Source organism: Anser anser (genome assembly GCF_964211835.1).
Source record: "Anser anser genome assembly, chromosome: 6".
Lineage (NCBI taxonomy): Eukaryota > Metazoa > Chordata > Aves > Anseriformes > Anatidae > Anser > Anser anser.
Genome location: NC_139726.1, coordinates 29,737,900 through 29,765,104, shown reverse-complemented (window position 1 = coordinate 29,765,104; position 27,205 = coordinate 29,737,900). Strand labels below are relative to the sequence as shown.

At 45.1% G+C, this 27,205-nt stretch overlaps 1 protein-coding gene and 1 long non-coding RNA gene across 22 annotated transcripts in view; both read right to left on the bottom strand.

Annotated features, from left to right (window-relative positions):
• The window catches only part of LOC310901527, a 29,839-nt gene extending 27,855 nt beyond the window's left edge, over nt 1–1,984 (bottom strand). For 3 of the 8 annotated variants that reach the window (XR_014585878.1, XR_014585879.1, XR_014585880.1), the window contains exon 1: nt 44–936. This is a non-coding gene — a long non-coding RNA (uncharacterized lncRNA). Of the gene's footprint in view, nt 1–43 lie in introns of all 8 variants that reach the window. The other 5 variants (XR_014585876.1, XR_014585877.1, XR_014585881.1 and 2 more) reach the window with 5 other exon arrangements.
• A 2,292-nt stretch (nt 1,985–4,276) lies between these two features.
• Nucleotides 4,277–27,205, bottom strand: part of HDAC4 (histone deacetylase 4) — a 252,798-nt gene continuing 229,869 nt past the window's right edge. For all 14 annotated transcript variants that reach the window (XM_083841239.1, XM_083841246.1, XM_083841240.1 and 11 more), the window contains 5 exons: nt 20,569–20,687; nt 18,692–18,825; nt 12,471–12,555; nt 9,797–9,938; nt 4,277–9,309 (listed from right to left, as the gene is read on the bottom strand). In XM_083841239.1, coding sequence (XP_083697365.1) covers nt 9,270–9,309; nt 9,797–9,938; nt 12,471–12,555; nt 18,692–18,825; nt 20,569–20,687 — 520 coding nt within the window. In that variant the 3' untranslated portion in view covers nt 4,277–9,269. The remainder of the gene's footprint in view (nt 9,310–9,796; nt 9,939–12,470; nt 12,556–18,691; nt 18,826–20,568; nt 20,688–27,205) is intronic.

The window sequence follows — 27,205 nt, the reverse complement described above, 5'->3', positions numbered from 1 at the left end:
TGGGGAGAGAGGAGAGACCAGGCATGGGCTCCCCATGGCTCACCTAGAGAAGCGTGTGGTCTCCTTCTGGACTCTGAAAGCAGAGCCCTGGCTGGTCCTGGAGGGGAGGCAGGTCCCAGGTCTGCAGTCTCCTGGCCAAGCACCAGCTGCTCCTGCACCAGTCCCAGGCCTTGTGGGCACTCTCAGGTTTAGGAACCATAGGAGGATGAGCACAAAATTCAAGAGACAAATCCGTGTGCAGGCAAGGATTTCAGTGCACACGAATAACGGAGGCTGGAGGACTTCGCTGCAGGCAGACTGCTGGAAAGCAGAAGTATCAAAACGCAGCAGTGCACAGGGAAATAACTTCCCAATGACAGGCTTCCAGAGGGCTCATGGGACAGTTCAGGCAGGAAGGGCACTCAAGAGGTCTCCATCCCAACCCCCTGCTCAAAGCAGGGTCAGCTGTGACCAGGTTGCTCAGAGCTTTATCCAGCCTGGTCTTGAGAACCTACAAGGATGAAGACCACACAGCCTGCCAGACTTAAATAATGAGTGCTTAAATAACGAAGGGCCCTTCCACAGCTGCATGCATTGGTGTTGCAGAGTGTTTGGAAAGCCCCATCACTACCTGCCTGCCTAAGGAAAAACCGTACAGGCACCCACCAAGACCTACTCATGAGGAAGACTGCTGAGGTGAGGGCTGGGGTACACAGCCTTGGCCAGAGGTGCACAGCCCTGAGGATTTCCACATCCTTACAACTAGAAATCCCACAGTCGGACCTGATAAGCGCCCCAGTACACACAGAGATGATCCATTCTCCCTCTAAACCTGTAATTAGTTTTTCCAGACTTGCTTCTTCCCTGCTGAAGCCTTTCATTAGCACAGCCTGTGAAAGACTTTATTTGCACAGCTATGAAATATGAATATATTCTCCATCCTCAGCAGGAACTGTTTTTGCTAAGTTACGCTGTTGTAAAACAAGAGCAGACTGTGACTTCCCCACAGCCTAAGAAGGTTTCTTTTTTTCTTTCACAATTATTAAAATATATTCTGTGTTATCCTGGGACCAAGCAGCATTGCACAGCCCTGCTGAGGGCCTGGTTTTCTTGCATTTCCAGAGATTTGCCAGCTTTTGCTGGTCCCTGAGCATCTCAGAGCAATGGCCATCCAGCACATTTGCTCAGGAGACAAGAGGACCTTGAAGCCAATGGAGGCAAGAAGTCCGATCTCAGGAGGCTTCCAAGCACAGCTGGGGCACCTCAGATCAATCTTCTTGTCTTTTTTTTTTAAACCAGTCAGCTCTGAAATTGCTGTATTGCCCTGAGCTTGCTCATTTGTGCTTAATACAACTTTCCACGTGCCATGCTGGGCACCACGATGTGATCCAACACCCGCAGGGCTCTGAATGGAGCACTGAATCATAAAATCAGAGAATGGCTCAGGTCGGAAGGGATCTTAAAGACCATCTAACTCCAACCCCCTGCCGCAGGCTGCTGTTCTGCCTGCAGGTTGGAAAGCCAAGCCTGCGCTTAGCCAGCACACCCAGGACTCGCATTAGGGTGGTCACATCTTCATTAAAAACCTGCAGCCATCAGCCCATCCCACTGTATGGCTTTATCAGCAGATGCCACCAACCCTTTGGGGCTACCTTGGAAAATGTGCGGTGTTACTGCCCAGGGCAGCTTTGTGGATTACACTTACATCTTGCATGTTCCATCCAGGCAGGGAGAACAAACGCATTCCCAACCCCCCAAATGGGCTTTAGAGCAGCCCGTAAGAGGATCAAACATGCACCAGCCCCAGGAGAAAGTTTCCACTCAGCACAGAGCCAAATCCCATCGTAAAACCAGGACGTATTGCTGGCACAGGCTGAACTCTTGCCCCCCGTGCGCTCAGGCTGTGCATTTAATATTGGACCCTATTCTTTCCCCTGCAGCACTCCTGTTCCTGCAGGGACCTTTGTTTAAAGCACAAAGTCTTGACTCGTTGCCCAGAGTGAGGAACAGCCTCTTCCTCCTTTAAGAAAGAGAAAATTCAAGAAAAATGCCACCTAAGCACAGAAGGAGAAGGGGAAAGGACATCCAGCCCCAGCCCAGTGCCGCTGGGCAGCCCCCAGTGCTGCTGCTCGCAGGTGCCCCAGGAACCACCGCAAAGGGGCCAGGGCATGCTCGTTTCAGCACACCGTTATTTTCTTTAGGATTAACAGATTTCTGGCTATAAAAATTTCCATTGCTAAAGCAGCAGTTATTGAAGTACATTATTTCCCGCAGAGACCCCAGCGCGGATGCCACACGGCTGCGTTTAGCCCTCCCCGCTGCATCGTGTCAGGTTTACATCCACGTGTTCACGCCGAGCAGCGAGCCCAGAGCATTTCAGGCGAGATTAGGCAGCTCTGGATCACAGATGCATTCGCAGGCCTGACACGTCAACACTCACGGGCCAGGTCCTGCTCCCCAGCAAGCTGCATGCCTGGGGCTGGACCGGCAGGTTTTAACCGGGGGATTTGGATAAGCAAAAAGCACTTCTGCAGATGCAGATAATCAGATCCTGTTGGTCCTAGTGATGCCAAAGGAAGCGCTATCACAGGCTACCCTCCAAAACATCCAGCGCGTTTAAACAGCCTCCCTCCATCCCTCTAATTTGCAGGGTCTCAAAACCACCACTCAGCAATGAATATTTATCAGAGCCCGAAGCGCACATTCGGCTTCGCAGAGCGAGACCTGGGGCTTCTTAAAGGATTAACAGCCTCTGACAAACGCACTGCACGGAAACTGAAATCGTGTGCGAGACACCCCGCCCTGCCACGAAAGCAGCCCCTTTCCTCGAGGCTGAAGGAGCTGGGCTGGGTCGCTTGGTGGTGGGATTTCACCGCAGCTGATGGACTCCCCCAGCTCCTGCACGACCCTTCCCGATGCGATGCTCTGTGCTGGCATGTGGGGTTATTGCAGTCCGCTGCCAGCCCCTCGTGGTCCCTGCCTGCAAATAGTGTGGTGCCACCTGCCAGGACACTGAAGCCAGGAGTTGGTCTCTAGGTTTTGACTCTTCCCTGTATACTGCCTCATGAACTACTCGCAGGCTGAGACACTACTCTGAAGGGCAGATGGCATCAGGCCTGTCCCTTTTGTGCTCTGCAGCAGTTCCCATATGATGGGCAAATCTTCCTGCAGAGCTACACGAGCCTTAGCTTAGACAGGTGCCCCAGGACTTGTCTTCATCCAGGAAGGAGGCAATGAAAGTACAGGATATCAGATCCAAAGTGTAGCTGGTTGCCTTGAAATCAGAGGATGGTTGTTTGACATGCATGGGGAAACTTGACTTTAGGTGGTTCAGAGAGCTCCAGACACAAGGATGATATGGAGGCTAAATAGAAGACAACCATGTCTGAATAAGCCCATAAAAGAAAAAGGGTGAAACTGCTTAACTCGTCTGAACTTGAGAGGAACACTGAGAACCTCAGGGAGATCCTCAGTCCTGGTCCTGGGCAAATCCAGGGATGAATCCAGGTCCTTCAAGCCAGGATCCTTGTGCGAGTGGAGCCAGCAGTGCTCCCAAAAGCCAGCTATGCCTCACCACCTCCTCTCTCCTGAGGACAAGACTATCCTGGGTGTTTGTGGCTTCATTTGCAGTCACTGGGAAAAAGGCATGTGCCTGTGGGGTGGGAAGGTGGGCTTCCAGCCCCACTGTCCTCACCCTGCAGAGGTGCCATGGGGCTGCGTGGACACGTTACGGCTCATGATGTTCAGCTCTGGCTGAACAACGGCTCTCACCTCTCAGACAAGTGTGGAGGATCTGCTCCACGAGGCACGGACACCACCTGCGGGTCGGTGGCAGAGTCTCCCCACCAGCCTTGCACAACGGGGCTGAACAGGACAGGAAACCTACACCCAGCCGCCCTCAACACGCTCCTGCGATGAAAACCAACATACCACAGCGAAGCAGTGACAACTACAGAAAGGCTTAATAGTGCAGGACTCAAAGTGTCGGTTTTTCTCTCTGTTGATTTTCCTAGTTAAGTCACTCAGTCCTGCCTTCTGGGGGGAAATTCAGCAGCTTTCACAGACTTGTTGCTGGACATTCAATTTCACTGGGATATCTTTGTTTTTTCTTCCTACAGTTCCCGTATACAGGCACTTGCCAACATGCATCTGGGACCAGGAGGGAGATTGGGCAGAAGCTCTAACAATTTTCCTTCCACAGATATCACGACACACACATGGATGTAGCAGGTGAAATATCGCATCAGACCGAAGGCACCAGACGACAAGAAGATCAGCAACAGAAACACAGGTGGTACTATAATTAACTTTTTCTTTTTATTTACACCACAAGAATAACAAGTTGTCATAATGTGGTACAAAATACTGGACTCCTAATAAAGTTGAAATTGAAGTCGGTACTGTCAGAGAAAGACACCATTGGCCAGTAAAAAAAAAAAAAAAAAAAGAGAAAAAAGAGAAAAAAATGAAAACAAAAAACAAACAAAAACAAGAATGAGAAAAATATTCCAACTCCACCAAGTAAAACAAAGGACCATCAGAAAATTTAGCACAAAGAATGCTACCATCACTTAAAGTAGGGTCCATACAATAAGAGTGAAATTGTGTCTAAATTACAGCGTAAACTGGTAGCTGCTACCAATGGTGACGTCATACTGAGCATGTATAGGTATAAAGTAGAATATAATATAGTTACAACTTTTTGATACTACATATCTGTAATAAGCTCTTGGGTGAATAATGTTTCAACCCCTCCCCCCACTTTTATATATATATTATATATATAAGTTTGTCATCCTCATAAATTGGAAAATAGCGCCTCCACTATGGAGCACAGAAAAGTGTTAATTTATTTTCTTTCAATAGGATACTTTTTCATCAATATCAAAGACAAAGAGAAGATGAGCTGAGAACGAGCCCAACTTCATGACAATGAAGAAACATGTTTTCCTTTTGATGTAAAGTCTTGTTTTAAACCACAGTGTTGCACAGTACACGACTGTTTAAAGTGAAACCTAGCAATACATCATGTAAAAGTAATTTTAAAAAAGTTAACACAGCTGTGCTGAAGAGTTAACTCTTTAAAGTCCTCGTCATTCATCATCTTAGAAGTAATGACTACGTGTTGACAAAGGGTTGCATCCAACCTCCCCACCCAGCCAAGAAATTAAAATAAAATACCCAACCAAATTAAAAAAAAAATGACACAGGCAGTTAACTTTGTGTGTTCTGCGTAGTTTCCCTAAAAACACTGTTTCCACATAAATACAATAAACTCTATTATTGGTAAGTCACAAGTGCTAGATAAACGTCTTTTTTTTTCTTTTTCTTAAAATGAGAAATGTTTAAGTAGTCCTTTTTATTTACTCTTTTTTTTTCTTTTTAACAATAAAAAGCACAATTTCTTAAGTTCAGTAAGACGCAAAAAAATGTTCCCACTCTCCTTCCTTGGTGTGTATCTGTGTGGGTGCGTGTGTGGGTGCATGCGTGTGTGACAAAAACGTCCCAACTTTAGTCTCCGCAAATGCCACGAGAGGAAAAAAAAAAAAAAAAGGAAAAAAAGGAAAAAAACACATTTTTTTTTTTAATTTTCAAAGCTGCCAAGTTTGGCGTGCAAAATCTGTATACAATATAAAGACATGCCAACCTTACAGACCATGCAACCTCAAGGTGTAGGAAACTTAAAAAAATATATTCATATATATTTATATATATATTTATATATATCAATGCCCATAAAAGACGTGGGCCCAAAAAGTTTACAAAAGGAAGAATGGAATGAATACATGACTGCGACTAATAAAAAAGGAATGTTCCGTATCGAAAGTAAAAAAAAAAAAAAAAAAAAAGAAAGAAAAAAGAAAAAGAAAAAAGGAAAACCCAAAGGAAAACCAAACGGTTACTTGTGTACTGCAAACCGGGCCCGCTCCCCTGCGGCGCGGCCACGACCAGGCCGCGCTCCGCGCCTCCAAGATGGAGGCCATGATGGCGGCCCAGCGGCCCGGCCTTGCTGGCGGGGCCGCGCCCAGCCGGCGCGTGGCAGCGGCACCTGAAACGAGGAAGCTAACGGCTCAAAAAGGTGAAAAGAGCCTCAAAAACTGAGGGCTCCTCTTGCCCTGCGCCCGCGGCGGCCACCGGGAGCATCCGGGCCTGGGGTGCGGGCACAGCAAGGAAAGAAATCCCCGTGATCTGGACTCGGGAGGAGACGAGCTCTAAAGGTCTTGGGAAGTCTTCCCATCCCTGGCAAAAGCTCAGTGAAACGATGTAAAGAAACGAACACGGCATCCTGAAAGCAGCGAAGCGGCGCGCTCTTGAGTGTCTCTGGCTGTAAGAGAAACCAGCTCGGCGCGGCCGGCGGCTCTCGGGAACACGAGAAGGTTTGCCACAACCGAGAGTGAAAATACAAAACCGCCAGGAAGACCTGACAACAGAAATGATCATGTAAACGTGGTTACTGCCCACAGCTTATAAACGGCTAAAGGAAAATTTAAAGTACGTCACCAGATTCCACAGCCAGATTAATTTTAGATCACAGCAGCAAAGTGGTCATTTGAAAAAACATCTGCAGGTACGCCGTGTTTTGACACGGGAAGGTTATTTTCAGAATACGCTGAGGATGGTCCTAGTGACCAAAGCTATTCGTGAGTTTAAAATGTACTTGGGTCTGCAAAACTCAAATACAGTAGTGTCTGGTTTTTCAATTGCATTATAAACTGAGAAACAAAACAAAAGCCTCTTGCATTTGCTCACATGTATGGTATGCTTCAAATTCCTTCCACAAGCGAGTCCTGAATGGAATGAAAACAGCCCCTTCAAGAACTGGAAAATAAGTTACTAGAAACGACCCCGTCAGTTGTCATAATAACAGAATAAAATAAAAATATACCCTTGGTTGTTCAGACGAGGGATCTGTGCTATCCTACACTGCTGTAAGAAGGTACACGTGTCAATCCGGTCTCCTCTAAGCTGTTCAGCTCTTCGAGCCAGGGATTAGCTGCTTCTCCTAGGGGCCATTTTCCAGAGGCGACAGGGAAATCCAGCCAAGGCTGAAGGTTCAGCTCGCGCACCGCAATGACCTCCTCGGAGAAATAACTTAGGAAAAAGTCCTTCAGGCAGCTAAAGTTGCGACTTTACCGGCAACGGTGATTCGGAAAGAAGAGGAGAGAGAAAGTACGTGGTGTGTGTGTGTGTGTGCGCGTCTGCGTGTCCGTGTGCGTGAGAGAGAAAATGCCAGTTGTCACACGAGTGTCTGACAAGCCTTCCATATGGTAGCTACTAAAGCCGCGTGTAATCCTCACTACAATCCACATGGAGGATAAATACATCACCCATTGTAATACTACTATGTTTAAGGTAAGAAAACTCCTTATTTTCTTTACATAGCTACTATAACAGAACTGAGGAAATATACAGTCGGTGGTATCATTATACAAAAGAGCCCATTGCATTCCCTCCTCCTCGGTAAACGCACGCTTTCCAAAAATAAACTCTGACAATCTGCAACAATTCCTTACGCCTGCAGAAAGCTGCTCACTGTACAAAAGACTTAAAGGGATGGGGGGGAGAGGGGGAAGGAAGAAAAAAAAAGGAAAATAATGTACAAGCAAGAAAAATGGGAGGAAAAAGGTTTAGACGCTATTGCCATTCAGAAACAAAACCTGCCAAATAGAAAATAAATGTCAGATTCACACAAACAAGGCTTCTTTAGGGTTTTGTGAAATATTGATATAAAAATTAACAGCAAATTCATAGTCTTTGCTATAAAAAACTCATTTTTGTTAGAAAAGGATCACAACTAAAAACCTTAAATTAAAATACAAATGTTTAGGGTAGTTGCCCAGTGGCTAACGTGTTGGCGATCTGAAAACTTTCCAACCTGTCGTCTGAAAGTCCTCAAGTTTCAACCTGGATCCTTTTCCAAAAGCACCTTTACGTTCCAATTCACAAATCTGTCCCTAGGGAGCTTTCAATGGCTACTGTTATAGTATGCATTTATTACATATATTTTTCTATAAATGCATTATAAATATTTTATCAATAATTCATAGGAATCCGGTTTCTAAGCTTGGAATACATTTGGAATATACATTATACACATATATATATTTATACCTAACAATTTAAGCAATATCTCATGCTAGTTGCTTTTAATAAAAAGCATTCCAGTCTTAAACCTGCATTTGTGTCTAATACATGCTTCAACAACCAAATTGATAAGTTCAATTACTAGATAATGTAGAAGAGAGAAAACATTTGAAAATTTGATTTTAAAAATGGTTGAATTTCAAAGACCCAACAGTATTTGCCACTTTCTTGGCAACTACCTTAATTTTTTTTTTCCTGAAACAGCAATGAAAGAAAACAAAACAAATCCAAACTTGTAGACAGTTTTTGGAGACGCTCTGTTCAGCTGATGCCTGCTTCCCACCATCATGCCAGCACAAGCCAAAAAGTCTTCCTTCCTGATGGCAGTTCTTGGCTTTCCCAACCAGAGGAAAAATATTCACGAACTGCTGTGGTTTTTTATTTTTTTGTGTTTTTTTTTTGTTTTTTACTTAAGGCATTGTTCCTCAAACTTCAAAAATCCAGCTGCACCAAATCCATCAATTAAAAAAAAAGGCACAAACTCATCTTCAGATGGCTTTGGAGACAATAAAGCCGACTCCATCTGGGCTACCGTTTCCTCTTTTGTGTTTCCCCCCTCTCTTTCCCTTTCCTTTAGATGTAAGACTAGTCCTCTTTCCCTGTCCCTCCCCATTAAAAATACACCATCTCACATTGTTCTGGTTTTGACAAGAATGTCGTTGACTCACAGGCAGGCAAGAGCCATTTAAAAAATCCAAGAAATGAAACTACAAGATGGGTTGAGTGGTTCAAGCGGAGATTGCTGAATTGTGGGTAATCAAATTGTAAGCACCAGTTTTACATTAAGGTCTTTTTGTTTTATTTTTGTATGTGTTGTTGAATCTTTGATTTTTACTTTTTGGCAACTCTGCCAAAGACTTCACGGGCGTCGTTCCCCTTTCCGCTCCCAGTGAGGACCAGAGGAAGAGTGCCCAGCGTGTCAGTCCTTTGCTGCTCTTCACCAGCATTTTTCATTTTCAGCAAATATATACTGTAGACGCGTATAGATATGGAGAGATTTTTCGGTTGCTTTGTTTTACACCTGGTTGTCCTTCTGTATTCTGGAAAAAACCATGACAGGACGCAGGAGTAACAAGAGAAAGCTTCTTGGCAGAGCTTCAAGACGAAGACGAACAAACAGGAGAACTCCAGCTCAAAGATGAATGCTACAGGGGAGGTTCCTCTTCCATGGGTTCATCATCAGGTCTGAGTGATTTCGCAGACAGGCAGGGAGGAAAGTGGGGAGAGAGAAAAGATGGTTGAGCGTGACAGAGCTGGACAATTTGTGGTGCTATGTCTCACACCTTATGTTCCCACCACGTTCCCACCAGGCAGATTTTGCCCAGCTGGCTGACCTGGAATTAAAACTTGCCTCCAAGAAGTTTTTAGACAACGTGTTTTCACCTGTGCAATGTTAACATTTTTTTTGTGGCAAAACCTATTTCCTCTGTTTGTCCAAAACCACGTTCCGCTCCGACTGGAGCAGAGATGTCAGGCACTGTGTGCACCGTACTAAAGTGCCACACAGGGTACACGTTAGTGCTGTTCTTTTGCAGTCCAGGTCTTTAGAGAGCCCCTGAAGGGCAGGAGATGGGTGAAAAGCACATGCAGTGGTTAAAAGGATTAACCCAGAAGGCTGCCCACCATGGCTCCCCCTGAGCTGTGGTGATAAAAGAGAAGGGAAGCAACTCACCGCTTCTCAGCTGGCTTCACGCCTACTGACAGAGATGCCATGGCCGTCACCGTCTCTGCCTCCTCGTTCTCGCACTTCTGTGCCTCCACCAGGGAGTAGCCCACCGTGGAGGCGTAACGCTGGAGTGAATGCCAATACTTGCCTGTGGCAGAGGTAAGAGGCGCAGTCAGGGCATCTGCACCATAACGGGTCGAGCACCGTGTTCCCACTTCTCCAGGCCCAGCAGATGGCTGGGAACTGACTGGGGAAGACTCATCCTGCCTGTGCAGAACACCTTGAGCTGCACTCAGTGTCACTTCCAGGACTGGCTCGAGGTCCCAGGGCAGCAGAGGAAGCCGCAGGTGGAGGCTGGCTCCTGGGAACACAAGCCAAGGGAGTCCTGGCTTGTGAGGCGAGGCTAGGGATATCCCTGCAAACCCTCCGGCCCTGGGTGTGTGCCCTGAGCATGGGCTTGGAGAGGCAGTGAGATGGCTTCCCTCCATCGCTCACAGCTCTTTGCCATGAGCTCTGACACCCTCAAGATGACTGACACAATACTCATAGTTTATCCTGATGGTCAAGCATGCTGCTGTGAGAGGCTGCTTTGTTCTCCACACACACAAAAAAAAGCCAATATACTTCCTATATAATAGCAAAAGTGACTGCTAAGGACTGCCAAAGCTCCCACTTCATGCCAAGTTGCTGTGTTAATAGATGGTGCTGCAATTCTGCTGTCTTAAAGAATTGCTTTTTGAATAAATGTTTACCTTGTTTGGTTGTTTGAGTAAGCATGCAAACAGCAGCACATTTTTTCACCAGAAAACAGTGCAGTGGAACAACCTTCTATTTAGCTTATTTCTTGGATATAAGGCATAAAAACCCTTGTCCATACAGAAGTACTAAAAATGGAGGAGGCTGAAATAACAGATTTCCACAGCTGGCATCACACAGGGTGCGCAAGGATGTAACAGCTCTCCAAGGCTGGGAGATATTTTGTAGGGGAGCAGACACAAGAAAGCAAAATTTTAATCCAAAACATATTAAGAACATTTAGAAACATGCACCTGTGTATTCCATAAGGACACCTAAGATATCAAATCAGGGCTGAATCACTGTCTTGCAATGAAAGATGCTCTTCTGCTTTGGCTAGGGAAGAATTGTGGGAGGCCGAAACTGGATTTTTGAACAGACAAACACAGAAGGAGTGCTGGAGGTGAGGATCATAGCTGCACAGAGGTGTACAACACCCCTCTGCCTTGACAAAAGGGGGCACTTAGGTGCTCAAAAATTAATGACGTTTGCTTTTCACTTCAAAATCCTTAGAAATTTTTGATCAGAGATAAAATATATGAGAGGAAAGGATGCAACCGAGATTTGGACTGGCCATCTGAATTTAGTTGCTAACTGTCAGGTTCCTGCTATGCTTTTTTGGGCAAATCACTTAGGAATAAAGAAGCTCAAGTTGCATTAATTCTGTATGGCTGCAGTTTGTTATGATGAACAACCTTTTTCGGTGAAAAGAGCATAGAGGAGGCTTCAGGGCATCAGAATAAAAGGTGTCCTCTTGGCTCCCAGGTACGACAAGCAGAATTTGCTGGTACCCAAGAAGCCACAGCAAAGCCTGAAAGCAGGAACCTGTATAGTGAGGCCAGTGGATGGGGAGGAGGGACTTTTTTTTCAAACCTCTTCAGTTCTTCCGTGCTGGACAGCAGACCTGAGGGTCTTACTCAAAGCCTCTTTTCTAAATTGCTGTGCTCAGTTTTAATCACTGTCTGACTCAAGGTGCTGCTGAAGTGTCACATTGCTGCTCTAAACACTCAGTCTGCAGAGTGGCTGCTAGAAATGGAATTCTGATTCCTAAAGTTACTGGGCATTTTTAAGTGGGAGAAATGTTCCGGCCTCTTTTAAGCTCTACTTTCTCCCTAAAAAATGAAGACCAACCCCCCTTCCAGTTCTGCACCACGAATGTTTGAAGCAGGAAGATGTCAAGACCTAGCACAGCGAGATTCCCGTGTTATTCAGGCTCTTTTCACTCCCCAAGAATGTCCCCAGGAAACCTTCAACCACAATGACTGTAACCTCCCCAGCTAAATAGACCCACAAGATTAGCAGCTTAATGCAGCACTCTTAACTTTATCCCTATCCATTCTTAATTAATGGATGCAACAATGCACAACGAGACTCACATTAGTCAGAGATACTTGCATTGCTTTTGAAGAGAGAAACACACATGCTAAAGTGCAGGACAGCCTGTCCTCTACAGAGATTTTAAGGGTCTTACTGCACTAGTTTTAATACTGATTTCCCCAGTGAGATCAGAACAACTTGCAGAATGACTGGGATGCCTCCCAGCTTGCTTCACCTTCACTGACACAAAATTCTGCAGTTAACAGCTCCAACCCGTACCAGCAGAACAGCAGGCTGTGAAGGCAGGTGCACCGATACAGTCCTCTCTCAAGAGCCAAAGCATCTTCCTGAATCTCCTGATCCCCGTGCATCTCTACTGCACGTACAGTAAGACCAGTTTGCAGCTGCCTAAATCCAGTTCACTGTGCAGTGACCACCCACAAACTAGGATAAGGGCAGGCAGCAGCCTGACGCTGAAGATGGAGTTGCCAGGATGATGAAGAATTGGAATGGGTGTCCTCAGGGCAACCCATCAGGGAATCAGCTGGGTGAATGGGGCTATACTCACTGTGTATCTCGATTACTTTCTCCATTGAATGCACTGCATTAGCATTTGCTCTCTGCTGGAAAACCTTTTCTGGAAGAGGGTCAAGCTGGGGAGAGAGAGGAAGAACGAACAAATGTTATCACAAGCTAGAGACCAGGCATTAAGCGTGATTTAGCAAATAGCTCTGCGGCATCAAGCCTCCACCCCATTCCCCTGATCCCTATTATCTGCCCTTAGTTAAATATCCAAAACATACAGACTTCCTAAGTGCTCTTGCGATACAACATGCAGCCTCCCCCAGCCTGACACTCCTCCGCACACACGGAGCGCCGCAGCTCCGCCGAGCCCAGCAGCTGGGGCTCTTTGGAGCGAGCCTGCTGCAGCCGGAGATGGAGACTGTTTGCAGAGACCAGAAAAATAAGGCAAGTGATGCTTGCCGTTTTCACAACGCATTTTTTTAAAACTATTGCTCTGATCTACCTTTTTGCAAAGCTTTCACTATTAAAACAATGACATGAAAATAAAAGGGACTTAAAAATATGGTAACAACCACACTTCTTTCCTCTGAAGAAATAAAAGGGGTAACTTTTAAATTCTTCCTAATACCTAATCCATTATTGACTCTTAAGTGAAAAAAATCTGTATCCTATGAGTAAATAGCCTAATTTTGGTACAGAGAAACAGAAAAACCTTGCTTTAAAGTAACACTTGGCACGACTGTAACTTCAGAGTCACTGGTGATGCCTCTTAGTAGCTGCTGGGCTACTCTTTCCTGGTCAGAGCAACATTAAATCCTTATGTTAATCTTTATAAAAATTTGCCTTGAAGATGGCAGTAAGGATAGTAGTTGGGCAATAAAATTTAGTCTTTTTTGATGCTGGCTTCTTTCTTTTGCTCTTCATACAAAAAAGAGGACAGTAAGAACATGCTGCTGGTATTGAGACTTTCGATTGAAAGATGACAAAGAAAGCCTCCCAGAAATGTGTGCATGCACACAGCAAGCAGGTATCTTTCTGGGCTTGGATCCTTTATGCTGTACATGCAGATGGCACGTGTTGTGTCTGCCTACAATGTTTTCTGGTTTGCTCTGCCACACATCCCAGCTTTGAGCGTGCTGGCAAACCGAACTAGTGTTCAAAATGGGTGCACACACGTACTGCTTGTTCTCAGATGTCCCTCTCCTGCCACCAAAGAGAGTCACCATTTCAGGAGGTTACAGACCTCCCAGCTCCCTGTGCATCGGCACGGACAAGGGCACCTGCTGTGGCTGACTGACCGTGCATCCAGAGCTCCCTTCAGAAACACCTTCAGGACACCACTTCTCATTTCCCAATCCCAGCAGGGCTTTGTGACCAACATGGATGGAGCTCTGCCCATATCCATCCCAGCCCTGGCAGCCTTTGGTCAGTACAGGATCAGGGAAACAAGACTGACACACTGACATCTGTATCCCCCTCTGCCCTTCATGAAGTTATTAAACCTCATGTTGAAAATATGCTGCCCGCTTCGATTCTCATTTGGCAAGAAACTTGGGCTCAAAAAATACCTCAACCAACATAGTTATTACTAGATTTTTTTCCCCCCAAGGAGCAAGAGAAGACCCTAAGATACATCCACGTGGCTCCTGCCATCCTTTGGAATCAGCAGAAGCCTTTTAACGCTGTGCAGGCACAGCTCCGACAGCAGGCAGGAGCATGGGCTGCCTCCCTCCGCAGCACTAGCGCATCTCCCCAGGAGAGAAGGCAGATCTCCAGAGCAGATCAACCAACTTATATATATATAAAAATAGAATAAAGATGATCAAAATTATGAAAAGATCTTCCAAGGGAAGGAGACCGGGTGATGTTGTGGATAGTACTGATTTCCTCTGGAGCAGCAGAGGCATCTGCTTAGTAGGTGAGGATGTCTCAGCAGAGCAGCTCTACTTGGCTCACAGACATGGCCAATGGCTTGGATTCAACTCACATGAGCTCAAGACATCTTACAACCAACTCAATACTCAAGAAATAACTTTCAGCAGAGCTGCTTCTCTCCAAGCATATTTTTTTTCCTTTTTTCCCCTTTCTATTTTTTTCCCTCTGGTTCTCCATAAAGAACATGAATTCATCACAGGTCTCCTCACAGGACGCTTTTTTGGGTATCCAAAACAAGAAATGTTCACAGCTGTTGACTGGCCAAAAATACTCGTCAATGCCCATCCAGGAATACTCCTCAGCAAAGAAGCAGCCACAGTTTAATAGTTAATGAAACTATGGCAAAGTTTAACTGCAACTCCTGCTCAAAGCCAAGAGAAGCTCCAGCCAAGAGATTTGCTCTCACAACCACATGGCAGCCATTTGATAGGTACTCCATCAGGTCTAGAAATTGCTCCATTCCAGATTTAATAATTACAGATTGCACTTTTTTTTTTTTTTTTAAATTCTCTACTCTAAAAATAATTCTGGCCGAGACTAGCTTCTGTATGACATTAAGTGAAGGCAGAAGCTATTCCTGGACAAATCTTTAAGTCAGAGCTTTCTAATGCCTTTCAGTTGATACTGACATAAAGCACACAGCATCAGGCAGCTTAGCCATGTGCTATTTCACAGATGAATCATTTCCATCATGCACTACTTCTCCTGAAGAACACTCACAGACAACTGCCTCACCCATCACTCTCTTGGAAAAGGAAGGAAATACCGCTGGGCATTAAGCAAAGTTTTTAAGCAACTGCTTATTATCACCTTCACGTTTGTTCAGGATGTCCAGAGTCACGCCGCACACACCTCTGCTACTCGTGCAAGAAAAACAAGACAGTCTTTGTAGCAGGGACTGGCAGTGCTCCCGAGGCACAGGAGCTGCACACCCTGCTCTGGGCATGGCGCTGGCACAGTGTTCAGCTGCCAAGGCCACCGATGCTCAGGCGTTTAAATAGCAGCATCGCTCCCCGGGAACAGACGGAGCAGAATGGGCATCGTTAGCATTAACAGATCCTCGTGCATGATGCCTGCCTTTGATTTTTTCAGCTGCAGTCGTGCTAGTTTTGAACAACTAAATTTGTAAGTAAAGCAACCTACATACATTTTCAAGCCACCTCGCACAGCACTAACTCATTTCACATTAAAATAATCTGCTGCAAAGCTAAAGCTCTGTTTTAACTTCCTGGACAGTTGGGAACAAGCCGGCTCTTGCCTTTGCATAACGCTTTTCCAGAGCGGGAGTTTTGATCTCTGCCGGTGAACACAGACGCTTTGGGGACTGGCACCGTTCCCCTCATTTCCTACCACTTCCCCGTGTAACGCAGCCACCTCTCTTCAGTGAGCAAACCTCCCTGCAGCCCGTCGCCGGCCGCAGCTGGCTGTCCATGTGCGTGCATGCAAAATTGTCTAACACGCTGTATATCAAACTTCATCAAAGGGCCGCGGGACAAAGCAACAGCAGTTCCCTCCAACTTCCTTGCATTAAAAAGATTTTATAAAAGACCTTGATAAAACTAGTATTTCCTGCTTTTTGATGTGTGGGTAAGAGAACATTATCATGATATCTGTGCAGTCTTATAGCCCACCTAGGAAAAGTGAGCACAGGTCCATCTTTAAATATTTAAAAGCGCCTCATAGCTGTCCTGATTTAGTGATTAAAAAAAAAAACAAAGATTTTTTACCTTTAAGGATCAATGTTCACTTTGCTAAATGAAAACACTCAGCCAGTTGACAACATCCAAGCTCTCGTGAGTGCTAAGATCTCCCCGAAGCTACACCCTTCCAAACACGTTCATGGCTCGGAGCAAGTGCTTATTTATTGCACACAGATCCTCACACCACATTGTGGTCACCCGCCTGCATCGTAGCAGTACATTAAGCGAGGGGAATGACATCTTTCACATGTTATTTCCTCAGTCTCTCCTTCAAAGTGCATCCTGCCACTAGAGCTGGCTGTATCCAAACTTGAATGCAGCTGAAGGGATTGCCTGTATGGACAACAGTGCCATCACCATCACCTTAAGAGAAATAGGAGCTGTAATGTAAACCCTGTTCCTTCTATGCTGATGTAGCAGCTGGCTCCTGAGTTTTCGGCTGTCCCGAGGACTAAGCACAGCCTGGTGAGCTGGACCGTGCTGAGAGCCCTATCAGAACTGTCTGGCCAAGCACAAGGAATGGATGCTCTCTGGATGCTTGGAGATGGGATGCTGGATGATTGAAGCAGATGCTTTTTATGAAACCCAGCTGTTTTACCGCTGATCTATTGGTCTGATTACTGAGGCTTCCCCAGGCACTGTTGTCCCTTCACAAAGAGTGTGGATATTGTGAGACAAAGCACTTCTTCAAAGAAGAGTCAGCAAACATAGGAGAACTGCACCTCCATGCAGATCCAACCTCCCTACTCCAACTTCCCAGACCCGAGAAAGGCTGATGGTCACTGAGTCACTGCAAGCCTGCTGAGAGCTCACCATCAGCCCCAGAAGTCAACTACTCCTGGAGGCAGACTTAGAGCTGAAATACTGCTTGGCTTCTCCTCTCTGTGGTGCTGCACCTTCAGATGGTGACCACGTGGCTTCCATCAGTTCCTGCACTACGGCATCTTCAGCAAAGGGCGGAGATGATAGAGCCTGGTTGTGTTCTCCACAGCAGGTGAAAGCTTTAGGAGGAACCTCCATCCTCCACTGACAGGCAGGAAGATTTCTTGCCTTGTCGATGAGACTGCTGCCTTCAGAGGTCTACTGTGTTTGAGGTCATCTCAGCAGACTTTTCATGTCCTGTTACACTCATCACAGCCTTTTGAAACTTGCTCATTTGCACAGGGTGCTCAGGGCAATCTCTTAATTAAAAAGGCAGCCTAAAAAATGCAACCACACTAGCCAAGCCCTGGGTTTCTCAGCCACGTCCAACTTGAAATCTGTATGGATTCTCTCCCATAAGGCTGCATTTCTTAGCTATATGTAGCCTAAAGAATCGCACTGTGCTGCTGTTTTGATGTGCGTCACCAATCCTCAACAATTGCATTGAACAGCTTCAGAGTCCCTGCCACACCATGACAACTGCAGCAGATAACGAACAGGGACCACGTCCATGGCTCCGGATGGGAGAATACATGCTTTTCTGAGCAAGGTGAAATTTTCCTAGGTGTAAAATTAATGCAAGGCATTTTTGCAGTCTACTGTGTCAGCCCAAGACTCAGCCATTTGGATGACTGTGGTTGTCCTCCATGTGGAGAACACGTGTCCAATAAGAAGGAGGCCTGACCCAAACAAACCATTTGCTCATACTCACAAGCCCACAAATTATAGAGAGATATGCCCCTTGAACAGAAATGTATGCAAAGGTACAGACACGGCAGATGCACAAGGTCCCCAGTCTGAGATTTTGCTGCTCCAACTGATTGCCGTACTTACTTGTTGCAGTATTTCTGTAGGGCATGAGCCTGAACACCTTGAGCCCAAGCCAGGTCAAATGCCACCACTGGGAACGTTTCAATTATCAGTCATGCTGGAAGAAATGGTGCCAGCTACAGTGGATGCTAATAGCCATCCTCCTGCATCAAGAAGGACGGCCAAGAGGAATCTGAATAATTTATTCGTTAATTCCACCGCAGCAAGAACAGGAAGAAAAGCTGAAGTATCTGCCTCTGTAGGAAAATACCCCGACTTCCCCAGAAACCAAAAACTAGACTTCCTTTTTGTACTTCTCTGCCTTGCTCTTATCTTGCAATCAAACACCCTGGCCCTTCCTGCCAACTTCTGTAACACAGTTAAGGCTTTTTCAACACAGCAATGTGCATTATGTAGAAAATATAATGTCAAGGAAAAATACAGTAGAAAAGTGTCAAGCAAGCTGTCCAGTGGAGAAAGTAAGCTGAACCACTAGGGAGGGGGGCTGCAAAGAAAGGGGAAGACTTGGACAACTACTTCCGAATGAAATTGAACTCATCAGTCATTTCCCTAGAAGCCCAAAGCAAACTACTTGGAGAAGGAATAAAAGCAAATTCTTAGTTATTTCAATCCTTTTAAGGTGCGGATTGCCAAACAAAGTTAGTTATAAAAATAATACAGCATGTGCTCATTAAATCACCCTGTCTCCTTCAAATGGAAGGACAAGAAACAATGAGAAAAATTGGGCAGATTCCCTGTTTTGGAGAGTAAGAAGCCCAAAGTCAATGCCACAACTGGAAACTCCGCAGGACGAGGGGGTAGAGGCTGAGGCACCTGGAAGGTGCCACCAGGAACACCACCATGGCCTTCTGGTGGCATGTTTTTTGTTTCTCCGTACCTCGTTTCCCAGCAAAGCAGAAACACATGCTTCTGAGGCGTCGCAAATGGCGGTCAGGTCGTGGCCTCCTTCGAGGGCCAGGACGACGCGGCCTCCGGCCAGGCCCATCAGCTGCTTCGTCAGGTACCCGAAGCCTGTGAGGGGAAAGAGGAAATGTGAGAGAAGGGCAGAGGTTGTCGCTGGAATCAGGCTCCTGGCAAAGGATCAAAGCGTTATAAAAAGGAATTACATCATATTAAAAAACCACAAGGGATCCGAGCGGACTTAAACGCATAATATGAGCCAGGTTTGATTTTCATGCACTCGTTTCAGAATTCCAGCCACGCTTCCCCGCTGGAGCGACGCGGGATGGATCCGCACCCCGCTGCCGCTGTGAGCCTCCCTGCTGGAGGTTATCCGGGCGAGGGGCACCGCAGCCCCCCAGCAGCCCCCTGGCAGCCCCTGGGCTCGATGTGGTGGCAGAGGCCACCCGGGGAAGGGGAGGAGGAGCATGGAAGGAGGCTGCTCTCGCCCTGCTGCTTGAGATGCGAGAAGGAAAAGGCGATGCTGAAGAAGTTGTACGGGAGGCACCGGGGGAGGAGGGCAAGGGGAAACCAGTGAAATTGCTGCCGGTGCTCTCAGTTGTGATAGCGGCATTGCAGCGCCCCCGAGACATTTGACATCCAGTCCTTAACAGACATTTCTTCCCATATATAATATGCTATAAAAATTCCTGGGGCACCGGGACTTTGATCATATGACACACAATACATTTCTACCCTTTAAACAAAACAGAACCAAGCTGTGAGGATTTAAAAAACATGTCCTCAAACCAACCCTCCCCCTCAAAAAAAAAAAATCCAAATGAAAGAGAACCCTGCACATTTCTACCCTCACCCGTGTTCCCTGCTTTTTATTTTGCAGTGTCTCATAGCCCCTGCAAGTGCCTTTGCAAACTGGCAAGTTAACAGCCAGATAAAAAAGACTCATGGCTGAGCATGTAACACAGAAACCAGCCTCACATTTTGAGAGAGTAGCACAACATGGGAAATACAACAGGCAGGTAAACAAGAGCTCTTTGTTACGAAGTGTTTCTGGATATCTTAAATAACTTATCTTGTAAATCTATTTCACTTTATTCTTGTATGAAGTTTATAGGTTCAGCTACCTTGCAAAGGTCTGAAGTTCACTGTACAGACTAAGTTTCCTGACTGAAACAATCTCTTAAAAAATATCCTCTGGCTTTTGCAAGAAAAACTGTTTTCCTGAATGACCCTAATTATACAGTACCAGACATATCCAGCATTGCAAAAAAAGGAGGCGTTGTGTGTGTGTGTATGTGTGTGGAGTTGAGTGCATCTCCTGTGCAATGCAAAACATTACAGATGCAAAGCAAAAGGGACGTTTTTGTGGACCCATATAATTGTTTCAAGGATAGAGAAAAAAAAATTGGCCCAAATTTTTATTAAGGTATCCTAGAGGAAGAAATGTATGTCTACTAGCATTCAGAGCAGGGGTTTATCTGTTTACATCTGGCATTGCCTCTTTCTGCAATTTTGCATTAAAAAAAACATAACTTTTTCTAATTAAGCAGCTGTCTTCCACCAAGATATGAGTACAAGTGACTTGGTAATTTCCTTGAGTAATTTATTTGCACTTAAAAGTGAAATATGCAATGCTCCAAGATAACAAAGGCTTCAGCCAGACTAAAATATATACCATGTAGTGACAAAACAAAAGCAAATGCAACAAAAAGTCTGAAAAAATTGCCATTGAAATAAGGTATTTGAAGGCAGACTCCCAAAAGGCAAAACCTGGATATATTGTAATTTGGCCCCCAGGACAGCAACAATTTACACCAGTTTCAGATCTTTGCTGTTTTTCAATCCACAACTTACATTTTGCCGATAGGTTATATCCTCCAAGAGGTGTAGGATGGCCTTCCACCGCATCAAAACCAGATGACACCAGCACAACATCTGGGGCAAATTCGTTGGCAATGGGCATTACTACCGTTCTGCAACAGAATTGAACAATGGCAGACGTGTTACTTTGGCTCTCAAACAAACACAGGAACACTTAAGCTATCTAGAAAATGGTTTATAAAGCCTCGTGTTGTTTCTCCACAGTAGCAAAGTCCATTTCCCTTTTAATTAGCAGATGAGAGCCTGGCTGGCAAGAAACTTTGCAACGCTACACCACACAGTATAGTTTTGAAGTCAATATCCCTCTCTCATGTTATTTTTTCAACACGGTTTATTTTCTCCACTGACAACCTCAGGTTTTGACCAGGGAAATAACTTGCCATACATTGTGTTTTCCCTTTGTGATCATATCTCGCTTTTCGTATGTCAGGGCTAAGGAGAAAATAAGAGGGCATCTGGCCCAGACTGCAAAACCACCTGGAAAACCTGTCCTACAGCAACCTCGGTGTGTGGCACTTGTCTCCTAGCTACAGCCCTGTGCTCCTCCTAAACATCTCCATTAGGCTTGGCAGCATCTGCAAAGCCATTTATTTTTTCCATGCTGCACTTTTCATTACCCATAATGAAAGGCTGGGGATGTCGTGGTGCAGGTGAGCGCTACCCTTGCCACTGCATCGTGCAGCTGTTTGGGGCACTGCCAGCCTCGAGTCCATGAACTTGCTGCTCAGCTGGCCCACCAAGAACCAAAACAAAAGAAAGTCCACAGTGCTGGATGGTTACCACAGGCAGTGAATGAGCTTTAACATGCAAATATCCAGCCCAAATACACCCAGCTCCAGTTTCCCATCCTCTGACATTTTGTTCTCTAAAAATGGATTAAATTGCTCAGCATCTGCAACCTACTGCCTGTTAAGGCCAGTATTTAAATGAAACAGGAGGTCCATCTCTATGGTTTCTCAGCAAAATGCATCTTCATCCTGGTTTCTCTCTTCAATCTACTAAATTTCTGTTCAAAATCCATGAGGTTGCAAACACCCCATTTCCCACGTCAATATGCCAACTAAGCGAAAAGGGAAAGTTCTGCAGAGAGCAAGTAATTGCTTCTTCATCTAATCACCCCAGCACAAACACAGCAGAATTGAAATCACAGCAATGAAAAAAGTGAAAGCACCAGAGCTTCTGAATAAACATGACAGTCACACACAATCTTTTCTGATTAACAAAGCCTGTAGCAAGCACTCTTGGATAAATACCAGCTTACGCCGGGGTACACGCATCCATGGGCTTGAAAATAATTTTCAATTTTTGGATCAGGCAATGATAACTGCAGGAAATGGTGGAAAAGCAAGGAGGTGCACAAAGAGGTGTTAATCTCAAGGCCCCCTATATACAGTAATATTTTCCAAATTATATTCTTTTTCCCTTGTAAGCTTACCAACCCAATCTTGGAGATACCTCTCCAGACCTTGCTATCAGCTGTACGACTAGGGAATCCTGAACAATGCTATCTATCCCTTATGGTACTGAAGATGGCAGTATTCCCTGTTTCCCTGTCCTAGGAATGGCTACTGCCAAGGTTAGCATTCCAAAGCATGAAATGAATTTATATACCAAAACACAACCCTCTGAGTATCTTTGTAGATGTGACAGCTTCACCTTTATTGACTACAGTGGTTACAGAATGCTCTGAGAACAGAAAAGGTGTTCCTTTATTGAGTGTAGTAGTTATTGGGTGCTCCGAAAAACAGAAAGACCCCAGGAAGGTCTATTTTGTGCTGAGATTGCTCAGGTGCTATCAAGACATCCACAAAAGCTCACATCTTCTGTTACATCTGTGTTAAACAGCCACACGACATCTGCTAGTGTCAGCAGCTTTGGTATTTGCTCCGAGACCGATCTCATCTCAAGCCATTTTGCCCTCTGCACAGTTTAATTTAAGGTAGTATTACCATCTACCATGCAACGAGCCACTTTGAGTGGTACTCAAACCCATCATGGACTTTCCATTGCCAACACTGGGCAGAGTCCCCGTGCGGGCAGGGACACTGGGTACATCACAGGGCTGGTTCAGATGCTAAGACACCGTGCAGCCGAGAAAACCTTTCAAACTTTAATTTTTTGCAATCTTCCTGCTTGTCAGTCTCACTGCATAGAGACACAGAAACCTATGCAAAAAAAAAGGGACCTTATTTTCTTTTCCTTGTTACAAAAATAAAGCAATTCTCTGCTGGTGGTTACAGGTTGCAGAGCTTTTAAGGCAGCATTCGCCTTCACTGTACTGAGAAAGATTTTAATGCTTACAAAATCTGAAAGTGGAATTTTAATTTTTTCCTCAAATGATTTAATTGCCGTATACATTTTGTCCTCAGAGAGATTATTACATAAGGAAGACAAAAGAGTGTATTTTCCTGCTGATGGCTTTTCAGTCGACAAAGCCCGTTTAGTGAAACCCACAGACACTTTAAGTAGAAACCACCTCCTTGACAAAGGACTAAAACAGCAGTTTTGAAGCAAGTGCACGTGGCAAAGTTTTTTTTTTCCCTGAGCTTTGAAGTACTGCTGAGCTATTTAATTTCTAACCCAAGCAGAACTGCTAAAATCATCAATTTTTTTTTCCAAAGCTACGATACGACGAGAGCTGCTAGAACCTCAGCTGCTGCGCGGCATCACCCGACGGAGCAAACCCAAACCCGTGCACGTGTCTGGCACCATCCAGCCACCAGCACAACCACGGCGCCACCAGGTTTTGCTGGCCAGGTCCGAAGGCACCCGAAGGAGATGCGCGGTGCTCAGCTGAGAGCCCCAGCACGGCGAGAGCAGGTCGGAGATACCATCTAGTGGCACAGACACCACACAGGCAGCTCCAACTGCTGGAGGTGAAACCCATCCGGAGAAATTTGGGGAGAGAAAAAGCAGTGCTTGCTGGTTAGACGTAAATCAATCAGTTTTCGACAACAGTTAAAAGAAGCCGTGCTGAGGATGTCCAGAGGACGGGGTGACCATACTGCAACAACAGGCTGCCCCCTGCACACAGCTTCATTTTTAAGTGATTATTAGTGCTCTGTATGCAAAGTAAATTTCTACCTGGTCCCTCAAATTTTTAAGAACTGTGAGCAGCAGGTTCCCCTGGCTCCCCATCCAAGAAGAGCCACGGGAACAGACAGACTGACACAGGCTGCCCAACATGCAGCTTCATGCCCAGGGGGCCAGGAGATGTGTGTGCTCGGAGGCTGCCGAGACCCACAGGAGTGCCAGGGGGTATTGTGTCAGATCAAATAAGCTAGGTGATGCTTTCGGTGCCATGACTGCCATGCTCATCCAAACACAAGAGCGCTGTCAAATCCGGACTTGAAACTTTCCCTTCGTCCGACTCTCATGGGCTGCTCTTTCTGCTGACTTCCTCCTATTTCCAGTATTACACCAGCGCTCCAAAGCCCCAGCCCCAGCTCTGTTTGACACTCACCCATACATATGCAGCTATATCTTTGCCCAGAGAACTTTACCCTGGTCTGAATCAACATACGGTCAGCGTGACGGCGCAGAGCACATGCATGGAGCTTCGGAGGAGCTCCAGGCTTTGCCCGGGGCTACAGCGTGCCAAAGCCCTCCTGCCTCTGTGCTCCCTCCTTCTTCCCTTTTAATTGAAACAAATGAGACTCACATGTGAAATTTTAGGACTGAGGCAACTGAAAGCCCAAATGAACCGCTTTCAAGTGATGTATTTCTGAGATTTCATCTGCGGACAGCGTTTCAGGCACATTTAACTCAGTCTTTCGGTTTTGAATTTTTCTTGTGCACAGAAGAAAATACCCTTTTCGCTCAGATCCATCACATGAAAGCTAAGTCCCAAGAGAAAACAACAATTAAACTTCAAACGACCCTATGATTTTGCCCTGATGATCATACTATTCACGGATTTAAATTACTATCAAGAAGGTGAGCAGTTTTCTCTGAAACTGGGTCTTTCAACTGAGGGTTAAGGTGGCTGCAAAGTTATTCACTGGGGAACGAAAGGGTTCACAACACTGAATCTTCATTTCAAGCCATGCCAATTTTTTTTTTAAATACAAGGGTTATACCTTTAAATTTCCTATATTTTGGCTGATTGTTTTGCTTGCTTAACACAAAGTAAATCCTTTCATTTGACTTTGAATATGGCTAAGCTGAACAGTTATGCATTAATACTGATGGCTGCAAACAGCAAAACCTGCTGATCATGTTGTGCAATCATTTTGGGGGAAAACATACAATTTTATATGTATTTTCCAGAAGACTGAATAATTCTTAGTCTATTTCTGGCCAATTCACCGATTAAACGCTTAATAAATGACAGGCAGATTAAGCAGTTCTACGGGGGATTCTTTTAAATGCTCAATTGCAGCAAGCAAATCAGTGAAACTTAGAAGGCTGAGCACTTTTTTCAGAACCTCTTTTCCCACTGCTGGCCATATAAAACCAAACGCTATCCACTGCTCCGGAGGCTAATCGGCTTCCTGAAGGCTCCAGTCTTTGTTTCTCGAAGCAGCCATCTCCACGGTCATTCGCTATGTCAAAAGGGATTAGGAGTTTGGGGACAAAATAAGCATCAGAGAGGATGAAATTTAAAATGCAGAAACAACGATTCCAGGCAAAACACCACCAGCTTCCGCCCTCCCCCTTATTCACTTCTGAAACGTTTTACGGATCGAAGGAAAGAACAACCCCCCCTACCAACTTGGCTCCCAAACCCGTTCAATGCTTGCTCCAGTCTGTCCGAGAAGGGCAGGAGGGACCCCTCAAGCTTCAGTCCTGGCTTTGCTTCTGCTTGAGGTGTTTTAAATAAAAATAAAACTAACACGAAATCATACCCTACATGGAATTATAATTGTGCGAGGGGCTGCTGTCAGGGTTGGAAAAAAATCAGATGAAACGACACAACTGCTAAAATCATCAGGAAAAGTTTCTTACAGCAAATTCAGAGGAAAACTCCTGTGTATAATACAATTTAATTTCACTAAGTAATTGTTGTTCTCGTGCAATAGGAAACTAGCCACAGTCTTCACGTTTTTTCGGCAGGTCTCCTAGCTGGGTTTGCATACTATACTTTTACACAACCTTTGAAAATGTCATGAGAATTTATAGGAGCAAACATTATTTCTTGTATAACAAGTCAGGGAACAACAGACTCTGGTAAAAAAAAAAAAAAAAAGGAATTTTACAACCGTTTGTTTCTATAACTACGGAATAACAGCAATGAATACCAATAACATTTTGATGAGTTAGGGACATTTTAAATTATATGCCCTGCATTTTACGCATTAGAGTTTAATACATTTCTGCATAATCTGTGAGATCTGTATTGCCCACATACTTTGGTGGTGACTTCAGCCGTGGAACATTTGCGCAGTAAATGGTCAGCTAAATTATAATGTAATGCTGTCTAGGGCAGGCAGAGCGCAGTTACGATAGCGTGGAGGAGCGCCAAGCTCTCAGCGAACTCCCAAATCACTTCTGTCAGACTGAACGTCTGTTAGCGACCGGGGCGACCCCACCCTGCTCCCCCCAAATTTAGCAGCCGTGATTTCACCCCAACCTCGGGACGGGACGCAGCGCGCGGCTGCAGCCGGTGATTTCAGTCCTCAGTTATGAAGACAATAAGCGACAAAGTGCAAGGCACGGCTGCTCTCCGCTTCACATTTTTAACTCTTGTTCTCACTTTTGAAATGGCTCGGCAGTACTAATAAATATTAAGAGGTCACGCTACCCTGTCCAGCACAACGCTGTAGTGCAAACACAGGGAGGCTAATATTGCTCGAAGAAGTGATCAGCAGAAAGCCTTTGAAGCAAGTTACTGTTCTTTCTTTGGAAAGGGTGAAATGACATGGTCTGAAGCAGGTTTTCAGTGCGGGGATGATAAGTTTAATTGGGATTTATTTATTCATTCATCAGGAGACTGATTTATGAGGACAATTATCTCAGTTACTATTTCATTAGCGCACATACTTTCATCAGATCTGTATACCTGTTTATCCTGAAATAGAAGAAAAAATGGAAAGCATGATGCATATTTTTCTTCCAGTGTTTTTACACAGAAAGATGGCTTTCTTCCTTAAAAGCAGACAAGCATGTCAAGAGTTAAGGCTTAAAAAAAAAAAGGAGAAAAAGTATATCAGTATCTTTGCCTAGCTCAAAGGATTTCCACTGATTCCTCTGCAGACTTCAAAGCCTCACAGTTTGGCATTTGGACTGGTTTGAATTAAAGCTCAGTTCTCCACTGTGAGTTTCCAAGTTCATGGTGAAAATGCCTGCTGCTTCTGGAGTTCATTATGGCCAATTTTCTTATCTTTTCTTCATCTTAGGTTTGATCCCCAGCAAATGCAACGTGGCATTCGATGGGGTGGAATAACAAGGTGCTGCCTTGAAGGCATGCATTGTCTCAAGGGGCGAACACAAGAAAAGAAGAAAAAAAGGATATATGACCCATTCCCTTCACTTTCTAACTCTCAGGGGACTATAAATTGAAAACTTCAAAGCATAATTTTACATTAAAATCAATAGAAAGATTCAGGAAAAAAATGTTTTTCAAAGAAGCTGGTTAAGATTTAAAAAGGTCACTTGATAATGTATTATC